Source organism: Leucopleurus acutus (genome assembly GCF_964270905.1).
Source record: "Leucopleurus acutus genome assembly, chromosome: 1".
In the NCBI taxonomy this organism is placed as follows: domain Eukaryota; kingdom Metazoa; phylum Chordata; class Mammalia; order Artiodactyla; family Delphinidae; genus Leucopleurus; species Leucopleurus acutus.
In genome coordinates this window covers 45,922,253-45,935,025 of record NC_139142.1, presented here as the reverse complement: position 1 = coordinate 45,935,025, position 12,773 = coordinate 45,922,253, and the positions used below count along the sequence as shown (strand labels likewise).

Below are 12,773 nucleotides of genomic sequence, written 5' to 3'. Positions count from 1 at the left end.
AGAGATTGAATAGGAAATATACTCAAAAAGAACAATGCAAAATTTGGTTAGATGAAAGGGAAATATATATAAAAAACAGAGAACACTCTAGGACAAGGAATCTATAACTCTCCCTATAGGACCAAGGAAGTGAAAAAAATGTTCTACTGATCCCCTAACCTCATCTATTGTCTTGCAAAAATACATGTTATCGATAAGGAGTCAGACAAGCTCAAAAAAGCATGGTTTATCACAGCTCTTTGTCCCTGTTAGAGAACAGGGGAGCTAAGAGTTCTGTGTATGGAGGTCAATATTATCTGACATTATGGAGGACCTTCCAATTAAATTTTTAAAAAAACACCTAAAACATGCAAGACAAAATAAGGAACCTCACTAAAAAATACATTCTTGCAGCCCTAGATTCTCTTATTGCTGCGAACCTGATGAAACAAAATCTCATTTCCTTCATTCAAAAACATTAGAAGAAGTGTCCAGTCACTTGGATTACATTTGCATTTCTGCAGAATTATAAGCATTATTCTCCAATATCAAAATAGCTGTTTAAAGAGTTCTCTCTCTCAGGAAATTGGAATAAAGAACACTTCCCATTCATTAACCAAAACAAATACCCCCTCTAGCACTTCCTCATCTCCAACTAACTTCCTATTGCTTCCTGTTTTTTACATTAGTGAAGCCAAACAGTGTTGGAATAGAAGATTCAATATTGTGAAAATTCCAACTATCTTCACCTCTTTATTAAAGTTGGCACAGAAAGCTTAAAAAAATGCAAAGCACATATGAATGGGAGATACGCCAACATTAAAAAAAAAGCCTTTGCTAGTTTTGAAATGATTAAGATATTCTTAATAAAAGAATTCACTCACCAAATCTGGGTAGTCTTTAGAGTCTCAAGACCTTTTGTCAAATTAATGTCAAGATAATCTTAAACAGTTACTCATATGTTTTTAAAGTACACTATATATCAGAATCCTTGCTTTAATAATGCCAAGGATGCCATCATCTAACAAGACAGGTGTGCAGTTTAGAGTATCTTCTGACATTTAGGATGTAAGATGAGATTTCTATTGATGTGTTAATGTTATTAACTATGGCCAAGGTTTTAAGATAACCATTTTTTTTCCTATGGCACAAAACTAATCACAAATATGCCCCAAATTATAACTCTCAACTGCCATATATTCACCAATGCAAGTAGATAGTTGGAATTTTTAAAATATCAAGTTGATTTTATTACAAATTCCAGATACACATATTAGAAAATTGTTTTACTTGGACCCGTCACAAAAGTATTAATTTCACCAAATCTGGAATACTGGCAGAGCGTAGAAGTCTTAAACTAAATGTAAAGCTAACAAAGGCACAGTATTAACACATGTAAAATAACGAGCATTCACAGGACGACATTAAGAGGTGCTTTATAAATAAAGTGTTATTAACGTAGATTCAAAACTATCTAGAAATGACACAACCAGGAATGAGGCCCTTAATTAGTTACAATCCATCAATTTCTAAGACTAAAATGCTATTTTCCATAAGAAGAGAACCTAATAGTCATAACTTTATTATAAAATCTAACTTCCAGACCTTAAGAACAAGCAATTGATGAAAAGTTTCTGGACTTGATTAAAAGGATACAGAAAATTAAGAAGGCATGGAATTGATGAAAAAAATGCTTGTAATGCAGATTATACTATAGTAAGTTATTATTCATGGCTCAAAATTGGGTCACTCAAGTCTTTTATCCCAAATTGATTTCAAAGATTTGACAAGTGATAATATGCTATTTTCATATATAAACTGCTAATATCCAGTATTTGTCAAAAGGAGGCAACTGTTGTCTATCACAATCTAATACCCACTTTCCAATGGTGTCTGTAAATAGTAACAAATTCTGAACCATAAGTTGTAGAAATTAGTCACAAGAGTGCAAAAAGTCCCTGGAGAGAAGTAGTCCACCTAACAATTACAAATATAAGGAAACACTTTACAAAGTTTCATTACTATGAAGATGATTTCCCCTTTGTTCAAACTTTGAACAAATGAAGAATTTTTCTTTACTGCAGGTAACAGACTGTAAATAACAGTGCATTTTTAGGCATAAATAAGTATTTATGTCTGGTTCCAGTATGGTCAGGTTAATACATAAATACTTTAGAAACACAGAAGTTCACATTAGTGGAAAAATCCAAGTTTCTCACGTAACCATTCTTCAGTTAGGTCTTCGGTATTTCTTATTTCAAATACCTTAAGAAAAAAATCAAATATTTTGTATATTTGAGTATTAAATACCAAATTCTCCTTCCTTTCATGTTGGTCATGACTTAATCTGTGTAAATTAGATATACCTTTACGTTTCTTTAAGTGCTAGGGCCTCAGTTACCAAAGTTTAGCAATCAAGACAGCATAAAATCAAAACTCTTAAAAGCACAAATCTACAAATGTTCTAAAAGAGTAGTTCTGTAAATAGTATCCACTAAAAGAGAGAGCCAAGTATACACACTTAAAATCAATCCAGTTAGGAACTGGAAGAGCAGGTGCTGATCCTTCACAGGTGGAGGGAATACAGCTCTTTTTATAAGGATAGATTAGTGGTCCACAGCCACAAATCTCTAGCCAGAATCTGAACACACACAGGCCCAGAAAGTATAACGGCTATAAAAAGACAATTTGTGTAAGACAATGTAATAGAGCAGAAAGGATGGCATTTGAGGCCAGATGAAAGTTTGAATCCTAGCTCTGAAATGTACTAATATACAACCCTAGGCAAGTCATTCATCCTCTGAACCTCAGTTTTCCCAGATAAGAACAGGAGTTTCACCATCAACTTACAGAGCTGTGGTGAGGATTCAATCAGATTATTTGTAAAAGTAACTTGTAAATTGTAATGCCTCAATTCCAGCACTTTAGGGCAGGCCTAGGATTAGAGCAGACATGAGCCTGTTAACAGAGCTCCTTCCTAACCACCCAATCCCCTTAGAGCAACTCCAGCATATTCCCGTGGTACAAATGAGGATACGTAGTGTCTATAAGTTGGTGGTATCAATGACAATCATGTGGGCTAAAGGGAAAAAGCAGAGGGCACTTAAAAACATCACCTGGGTTGATAATTAAGCACCCAAGGGGAAAACCCTGCTCTCCTTAAAATAAAAACTGAAAGGAAATATTATTTAATACCATTCCAGTGATGTAAAATTCTATTTCACAATGTTAAGTGTATATACTTTTTCAACTCAAACTAATGCATGGAAGTTAAATAAAGTTTGAAAGCAAGTACCACTCTTACCTTTAACCTTCAAAAATGCCATAAAACAATGGGAACATGTTAAATCTTGAAGCAGGTGTCTCATATGAAACAGAATGTTCTAACTTAATAAAGCTAATACGTATTCTTAAAATTTTAATTTTAGATTTGGAAACAATACAGTTAACTGCATAGCATGGAATTCCTGCACAGAATTTGGTTCATTTAGTCTATGGTAAAGGGCCCAGAGAAGCTTCAAATGCTGCATTTATCTAATAGAAATTACATTATGGAAGATGAAAAATTCTCAATAGATTGAGTAGTTTTCTAAAGCTGCCTATATTTTGAATATGAGTTCTTGTAATCAACTTCTAATTTTCATTCCAAAAACACACTTTTGGTTAAAGACTTCTATCATTCTATTTCCAACTAATAAAAAGCTCTAGTTTACTGCTCTGTTCTAAATAACTTTCACCTACATAAAGAAATACTTAACTCTTCAGATTACTTGGGTATTGCTCTATTTACAAAGGGAAAAAATTGTCTCAACAAGTTAGTCAAATATAAATGCCACCTTGGTGAGTTCAGCTGTTTGGACTAGCTTATTCTTACTCCCAGCATACATCATCTGTTGTTCAGGCTTACATCCTGGAAGAGACAGATCAGAGTAGAAATGAGACTTAAATTTTGAAAGAGTGATGAGTTTTCATTATTTACTTTATAAAAATGACACATTTAGGATTTCCTATGCTATCAAGTTTACAAAAACTTCTGTCTAAATGTGTAAAGGCTGTATTTTGAGTCTTACACTGCATACTGCCTGCACAAAGAGAAACAGCTATATTACTAATGAACAAGGCTTTAGGTCAGCAAAAATAAATGAGGCTAGATCTCTAAAGATCTTGACTTTTAGAGCCTTGCAAATACTTTAAAACTTTTCAGCACTTAGTTTTGACGGTAAATATCAAGATGAATTTTACAAAGGCCTAATACATATAGGTTTGGGGATGCTGTTGGGTCAGTAGTGTCAGGAGACTGACTCTGAAAAAAGGTTACGGTCTGTTTACATATTAATTAAAAAATAGACTGCAGTATATTTTAAGTGCTACATAAATGATACAAATAATAAAGTTCAGGGAGTTCAGTGAGCAGAAACTTTATTGTGGGCTTGAATGGTGGTGGCAGTGGGAGTTCTGGTGATAATGGATACTTTAAATACCAATAAGCCATTTTAATATCCAATGTAAGCTACTCTGGGACTATTTTCAAGATTATAGGCATATCACTGGTAACTACTATTTTAAAAATAAACACCAAATATACATCATAATCATACACATAGTTCACATACTTATAAATAAAATTAAAATACAGAAGAAAATGTACTTTTGATATTTTAAAATGTCATTACATTTTCCTTAAAATCAATTCCTTAAAACATCTGTACAATTTGACCTAACTACACTTCTAGGAATCTATCCTAAGAAAAGCAAGTTCTAAGAGATGATGCTTTATAGTAACATCCTTTTAGGGATGCATTCATGTGTGTATGGGCGTGCGCACATACTGCAATTTAGGTTATTCAACACTTTTCCTCCTTAAAACGAGCATAAAATTTGTCTAGTATAAAAATGGTTTAATTTGATCAGAGCCAAATATGCACTACTTAAAGAAATTCACTTACCAACAGGACTGGAGAAAATAAAGCACAGAGGGTATGAAACTCTTCCATCATCATGCTGATACTTATAACTATATACAATGAAGGTTTTTCTCAAGTTAAGGAAACTAAAATTACTGCTCTGTTTGAGACAAGTACTTATCAACAAAGTTCTGAAAGAAAACACGCACCAGGGGAGCTAGTGGGTGGCAAATTTCTATCCTATCCATTTAGGCCACACCTTCATTATTCATTATCTTTCCACAAAATTATAAATGGGCCCCCCGCCAAAAGTTATAACATCTTATACTCTCTCACAAATAAATTTATTAAAAGTATAGATTTAATATGGATTTTTTTCTCTTTCTCAATTTTTATTATAAACATGTAATAATAAAAGGAACTTTTAAAAAATAATATTAATTTTTTGGTTCTTTTCCAATATGAGCATACATTTTATTGAATAATTTGGTCATGATCATGGTGTAGAAGAAAATTTTGTAAAATATGTCTTTTAAAAGTTGAACAAATGAACTTCATAAATAAAATGGTGACCACTTAAAAAAACAAATCTTTCTAAAGCACTAAGAAAAGGATATCGAGGTTGTCGTTCAGGTAGTTCATCTTTAAGTTCATCTGGTGAAATGCCCTGGAACCATAAAGAAAACAACTTTTAAACATTTTCTTACCCATAAATTCTTAAGAGATATACCAAGCACCTATTCTACTAATAGGTATAAATTCATAACCTTATACCACAACATAAAATTTTATTTTACTAAATTGTACATAAGCTGAGGTTATTAAAACCTCAGTGCAATGAAAGCCTACTCCAGCCCACTCAGTTTAGCTCTGTGTATTAACTAAACATGGGGCTGAGAGGCAGAGTAGTCTATGCTCATGTTCCAATTGTCAGGAAATACTGAGTGAGATAAGCCAACTCCTCAGAGCAACAACAATATCTGATTTAGGGGAAAAAAGTTAATTTCTTTTCACTCTAAATTACTTACTTGACAAACTAAATACTTAGGTTAAAGGGCTTTACTTTTTAATTACTGGCCAACCAATTTAGAAGCAAGTTATAAAGCTGATTCAGTTTTGGGGCTTCCCTGGTGGCGCAGTGGTTGGGAGTCCACCTGCCGATGCAGGGGACATGGGTTCGTGCCCCGGTCCGGGAGGATCCCACATGCCGCGGAGCGGCTGGGCCCGTGAGCCATGGCCGCTGAGCCTGCGCGTCCGGAGCCTGTGCTCTGCGACGGGAGAGGCCGCAGCAGTGAGAGGCCCGCGTACAACAAAAAAAAAAGTTGATTCAGTTTTTACCAGACATATAGCCCTAACTTCTACTACTTATTACCCTGGATTTCATTAATGTTTTATGGAAGGTGATTATATTACCAAGACAATGCACTACACAATAATTAGCACATGCTTTTCATGCATAATGATCATGTCTAAAGGTTTAGAACTCGCTTTAGAAGTAACTGTAACTAATATAGCATCTTTTGGGCAATAATAATTGCTTAATGATAAAACTGTATTTAGCTGATCCAACAAACCTCAAGCTCTTCATCCAGCACCACCAGGCGTTTATCCTTATCAATTTTCACTAAAATAAAAATATAGTATGAGTAAACTGTGATTCTGATGTGACTTGATCTACCCAACCCGCAGAGTCCTAGCCCTTTTTTTGGCATCCAAAATTAAAACAGGAAGAAACACAAGCATAAAACACAAGCTTGACTCTACAAGCAGTCAGCATTTAAAAGCTTTTACCCAGAATTCCCAGCACCTAATTTGCTAATTTAGAACTTTATGTCAACTCCTTACATTTACTGTGTATATGAAGAACTTCGTAACTCAAATGCACTTCCTAGATGATAAGAAAAGGTCTGAAAAGGTCATTGTGACTGAGACTGGTTTATTGCACATGGTTAGAATTGCAAGCAAAACGTGGACCAAGGGTCAAGACAGAACAACAGCCAGATTCCCAGCTTCTCCAGAGTCAGGATTTCATGGTGCAGTATGAGTATTCTGAGAAAGTGAATTACCAAATAGTAGTGATATCTCTATTAAAATACATGCAACAGAGCCCAAAGCCAAACTGAAATACGTTTAGATAATCTATGCCTATATTGTTTTCCATTACTCTGAAAAGTTACCTAATTTTTTATTTTGCACTAATTTCATAGTAAATCCTGTGAGACACAATATGATCTCAAATAGCTTTACTCTTTGTGGCAAAGTGGCACTGACGCACATTGTCACTTTAAAGAACTGTATGCCTACGTTGTAGTATTTGTTTGTAAAAGAACCATAATTCAACAAGCTGTCACCACCTCATTAATTCACATCTGCCAGATGCATCTGTTAACAGTATATAGAGTTTTACATTCTCACCCCCTCATTCTTCCTTTATCTTTCTAAATCACTACCCACATATTAAATATTACCTAAGAATATAAAAGAAATCTGCATAACATCACATACAGTTCACAGTGGAAGAGGCAATATACAAATCATTCTTTCTACTGTCAAAAGTCAGTGACACTTAAAAGTACTCTCCATGAAACTAGAGTTCAAGTCTACAATTGAATTAAGACCTCAAATCACTTTGAACATAATGCTGAACTGTACCACTTTAGGTGTAGGCAAAGATGTCTGTCTGAGGATTAATGGCCAGGCTATTTTTAGTCCCCTGAGAAGTTAAAGGATGGAGTTGGATGGGTCACTACAAATGAGCAAGTGACCAAGAAGATGATCATCTTCTCCAGAGCTGTGTAGGCAGCTGAGGGCAGAGGCAGGACACTCTGCCTCTGTTCTGTTACAGTAGCTGCTACTTTTTAAAGTGACCTAACAGATGGGGGCTGGTGGGGGGGGGGGAATTAAAACTGGAGGAGGTAACTTTCTAAAGGTTCAGGTTATTCGATGTAGCTATAGGATAAAGCCAAACTCCAAACTAAGACCATGTAACGGAGACAATCGTTTTTAGCTTACTTATAATGGCAGCATTGTTCGTCTCTTTGCGAAAACGAAACTTTCTCAGCTTTTCCACTAAATCTTCAGCAACATCACAAACTACCAAAGACTCACTCTAGAAAAGACAAAAATCATGTTATCAAATGCCATGACTTCAATATACATATGTACATATTAAAGTTATAAAACCTAATACCTTTATGAAGGTATACTGACACCTACAAATGTCATAATTATGTGAAAGTATTACTGTGAAACACATGAACACTTAAAGAGCTTTTAAATCTACCAAGCTTTGTATCTACGTTATTAAATTATACACATTTGTTCATCTTATATGTAGGGTATACTTTCTCTTTGGCTACTAAATATCTCAAAGAACTAGACACATAATAATGTGCAATTTCATCAGAACTTGCACAGAGGAAGGGAAGAATAAGGGAAAAGTCAAGGATCATTGCTGTTAGAAAGTATAATATTTTTGCACTATGCAGCAAGAACAGGAAAATCATCTTATTACACTTAGAGTTAATAAGGCCTTAGTTCATTTTTGAGTCTCACAACTATGAAAAAATAAAAAGAAGCAAAAGTTATGAAAAATAAACCGTAAGAGTAAAGACCGATTACATTTTATATCTTAATTAAATGACTACACGGATCAAAAAAAAGGAGCTATTAAGAATTATGAAAGCAAAACCAGATGAAACAAATATAAACACTCAAAGAACCTTTTATAAATTATGAATAAATATTAGAAACTCTTCTCCAGAAATCTGGCAAGGAAATTATCAAAAGCACTCTTCTTTTAGTGGTACAAATGCACTATTGATTGCAAGCATGTGGATGGAAATCTTTTTCTTTAATGTGTAAACTTTGAACACATACAAAAGTAGAGAATAGTATAGTGAAATCCTATGCACTTAACACTCAGCTTCAACCATAATCAACACATAGCTAATCTTATTTCATCCAAAAACCTCAATACTGCCCCCATGGACCGTCATATAGGAAAGGCCCAAAGTCATTTTAACTATAAATATTTTAATATGTATTAATAAAATGACAGTATGTGCCATTAAAAACATAATGACAATAACATTATCTCACCTAAAAAAAAACTAATAATAATTCCAGTGAATTATTCAAGTAGAGTTCAAAGTTCAAATTTCCCTATTGTTTTAATTTTTTTTTTTTTCTTTTTTAACAGTGAGTTTGATTGAGTCAGGTTCCAAACAAGGTCCACATTCTTTGGTCTCTTCATATATGGGTCTCCCCCCACCACCCACTTCTTCAGAAAATTGTAAGTGTTTTGAGACCAATGCCAAATACATGTCTCATTACAATCCGAAAGAATTAAGGCTTCAAATTTTAAGTTAAAAGGAAAATTTAAGAAAAGCCTGCTTTTTCATCCTGTGTTGGGTAAATAAGAGCATATGTCACAACAGTAAATAGCTATCAATTTTAAGTTGTCCTTTAAATTCATAACACTGGTAACATATAAGTTATGATATACTATAGGATGTGCTATTTATACAATTAGAAAGTACATCCCACCAATACATATTATCCAATAAATTAGGTTCCTGTAGGAGTCATGTATGTCCATCCTTTTACTTCTCTTTAGAGAAAGAAATGCTAAGTCATATGGAGCTTCCTGAATGCAGTATTCAAGCCTAGTCTATTTTTTCCTATCTTTCAAGAAAGAGATATAAATCAGAAAACTAGAATTTCCAATCTTTCATCAACCAAAGATAGAACCCTTTAGTAGAAACTAATAAATACTTTAGATTTTTGTAGGCAAAGAGCAATTTGTCATGAGTCTTATCTTACAGTTCTGATACCCAGAGCTGCCTGTGCAATCCTGACACTCTAAGAATAGTAAACCAAGTGAAAAACATGCTGTGATTTAATCTATATTGCTTTTTTTTTCATTTTCACCCCTCCCAATACCTTAATAAGGCCAAAAATTCCTTCCTACAAGAAAAAGGACCACGGCTCAGCCAACTCTAATGCTTCCAGTCAACAGAAGCATTTAAAAATCAGTATAACACCCTGAAAACAACACTGTATGGTAAATATTAACATACAAAGTGGAGAGTTGAACTCAAGTGGTCATCTACTGGATAATCCACACAATGAACATTTAATGAGTGTTAGCACGTGCTAAGTGCTAGGGATACAATGATATAAGATAAACAGATTAAAACTATGGGCCCCTCAAGGAGCTTATAAAGTCTATTAGAAAACAGACGTACATAAAAATCATCAGGTAAAAAAATATACATTTGTTTGTACCTAGGATAAGAGCGGGAAAGGAGAGAAACTTGATGCTATGAGAACTTATGACTAGTGGACAACAGCATGGTTACAGGAGACTTGCCTGAAAAAGGCATCTAAAGGACCAAAACTGCCTATGTAAAGGCCCTTTGATTAAAGTGAGCACAGCACATCTAAGATAACGAAAGGCCAGTGTGACTCAAGCACAGAGAACGAGCTGTAACACGTACAAGAGGAGGCTGGCAGGGGCTGGACCACATAGGGCCCAGTGGGTTATACTAAGTATTTTGGTCTCTATCCTATGAGCAAAGGGAAGCCACTAAGGTGTTTTAAGTAGGTGGTGACAGGGAAAGTGATCAGATTGCATGCAGGAAACAGGCAGTGCACCTGGATGAATAGACCAAGACTAGTTAACTGACAAGCCTAGTCCAGGTGAGAGACGAAAAGTAGCTTAGACAGACTGATGAGGATAAAGAGAAGCAGGTGAATTCTGTTAATAATTGTTAACATGTATTAAAGGCTATGAGAAAACACTGTGCTATGTAATTTACATGGATCTCTCTTCATCCTCAAAACAATCCCATTAGATGGGTATTATAGTATACCCAATTTGCAATAAACTTATTAATAAGATTTAGAGAGGTTAAGTATATTCCCCAAAGTTATGCAACTAGGGGAGCCAGGACTCAAGCCAGACAGCCTGACTTTAGCCCACACTTAACCACCACAAAGGAGCTGGTGACAGACAATACTGGGAGGGGTGGATCGGTAAAAAAGGTGACTCCTAAGCTTTTTGGCTTGTGTAAGACTTAAACAGTGCTACCTTTCACTAAGTTAAGGAACATTGAGGAACACCAGGTTTGAGGGGAAAGAGATGAGTTCTATTTTGGACAAACTGAGGGGGCTTTGAGGCACTCAAGAGGGGAAAAGCTTCCCAGGGGATGTTAACTAAATAGTGGGATATAAATATCTGTGCTGGATCTCAGAAGCAAGGTCTGCACTACAAATTCACAAGTCATCTACATATAGGTAAGTGGTAATTGAAGCTATGAGTGCAGGTAAGAAACGAAGGAGAAAAAAATACAGAATGTTAAATGAAGCATTAGGATGGCGCCTAGGACTCCTACTTGTGATCTACAGGATAGGAGAAATGCATGGGACACAGACAGACCAACAACAGGAGACGATGTAGGAGAAAAACCAGTTCTGTATCCTAGAAGCCAAGGGGGAAGCATAAGGGAAGAAAATGCTTCAAAGAGGGGAGCGTGATCAACACCCAGAATGCAGCTGAAAGGTCAGGAAACGTGAGAATTGAAGAGTGAGTCCCTTGGATTTAGTGACCAAGACAAGATCTATTCGATGGAAGTGGGTTGAGCAATGAGTGGGAGGTCAGAGAATAGAACAGTGGGAGTTCTGTGTTTTGCTTGTAATTAAAGACACGAGAAGCATATTTTAAAACCCGATGGGAAAGATGCAGGAGATCCTCGTTGGGTAACTAATTTAATTCTACACTTTATTTTTGAGCACGGGGTCTAACCCATACGAGACGGAAGCCAAAACCCCCAGACCGCGCGAAACTAAGCTTTTGACAGTTACTTTAAGGCCAAGGGTCAAAGCACTGGGTCAAAAGATTTCCAACTGCCATAACTCGAAAAAGCATGGATAAAGAGAAATCCTTAGAGGCAGGCCAGGGGAAGGAGGAAAAAGAAACTAAGGCGAGGCCGAGAGAATGGAGTAAGAATTCGAGCCCTTCCCCGCAAAGGCGGCCAGGCCGAAAGTGCTCGGCGTCCGCCGGCCCTTTGGGCCTGGCCCGGGCCCTGGAGAAAAGCCGGCGTTTGGGGGAGCCCTCGGCTGGGCCAGACCCACGGCCCCTCCGACCCTTCAGCGCAGCAGCAGCTAAAACCTTCCATCCAGAAGGACCCGGTGAGAATCACCCACCCGCGCTGGTCGCACCCTAGTCGCCAAGCCCGCTGGGCGATTCGACCCCGGGCCCGACAGGAGGATGCTGCCCTTAGGCGAGGCGGCAGCGTCCGCGGGCGGAGGCCAAGACTCAGACTGGGGGTACCCACCAGCAGCCGGGCCGGAAGCGGCGCCGACCCACCCCGGGCGCTGCCCGCCGAGACCGGTTCTGGCAAACAGGAAAGCCCGGCGGGCTGGCCCAGCCCTCCGGCCGGCCCCCACCCTCCCCGGCAGCAACTCACCATTTTCCTTCCGGCCGTCAGCAGCCTTTCGCCTTCCCTCGGGTCCCTTTAAGAATGGCACGACAGCCGCCTCCCTTCCTGCCCGGCGCCAGGCAGAGCCGCCCCCACCAAGCTACGCGGCAGCGGCAGGCCGGCACGTGACGGTGGACGGCGGGCTGCGCGGCTCAAAATTAGCCGAAACGCGAGCGCGCGCTTGCTCTTCAGCCACCGTAAGGGAGGATGCCCTGTCTGATTGGGAGTGGGCGAGCGTGCCAAAATACACTCTTAAAACTCAAGCCAGTTTTTGCTTCCTTTTAACTTTCCTCTGAGATCAATTTCCTGGTGACATGATTAAGTCAACGATTTCAGTGGTAAATGTGTGCGTTAACCCTGGCTTCCCTCCCACCCTTTCCGGAACCCTACCCCAGACTCCCACCAG

General features: G+C 37.5%; 1 protein-coding gene across 1 annotated transcript; it reads right to left on the bottom strand.

Annotated features, from left to right (window-relative positions):
* Positions 1-931: 931 nt before the first annotated feature.
* Positions 932-12,440, bottom strand: GMFB (glia maturation factor beta). Its single transcript, XM_082842104.1, has 7 exons — positions 12,356-12,440; positions 7,896-7,992; positions 6,458-6,507; positions 5,501-5,550; positions 4,926-5,008; positions 3,816-3,889; positions 932-2,244 (listed from the first exon to the last, which is right to left on the bottom strand). The coding sequence occupies exons 1-7, from the start codon at positions 12,356-12,358 to the stop codon at positions 2,173-2,175; spliced, it is 429 nt and encodes a 142-aa protein (XP_082698230.1). The 5' UTR covers positions 12,359-12,440; the 3' UTR covers positions 932-2,172.
* Positions 12,441-12,773: the final 333 nt, after the last annotated feature.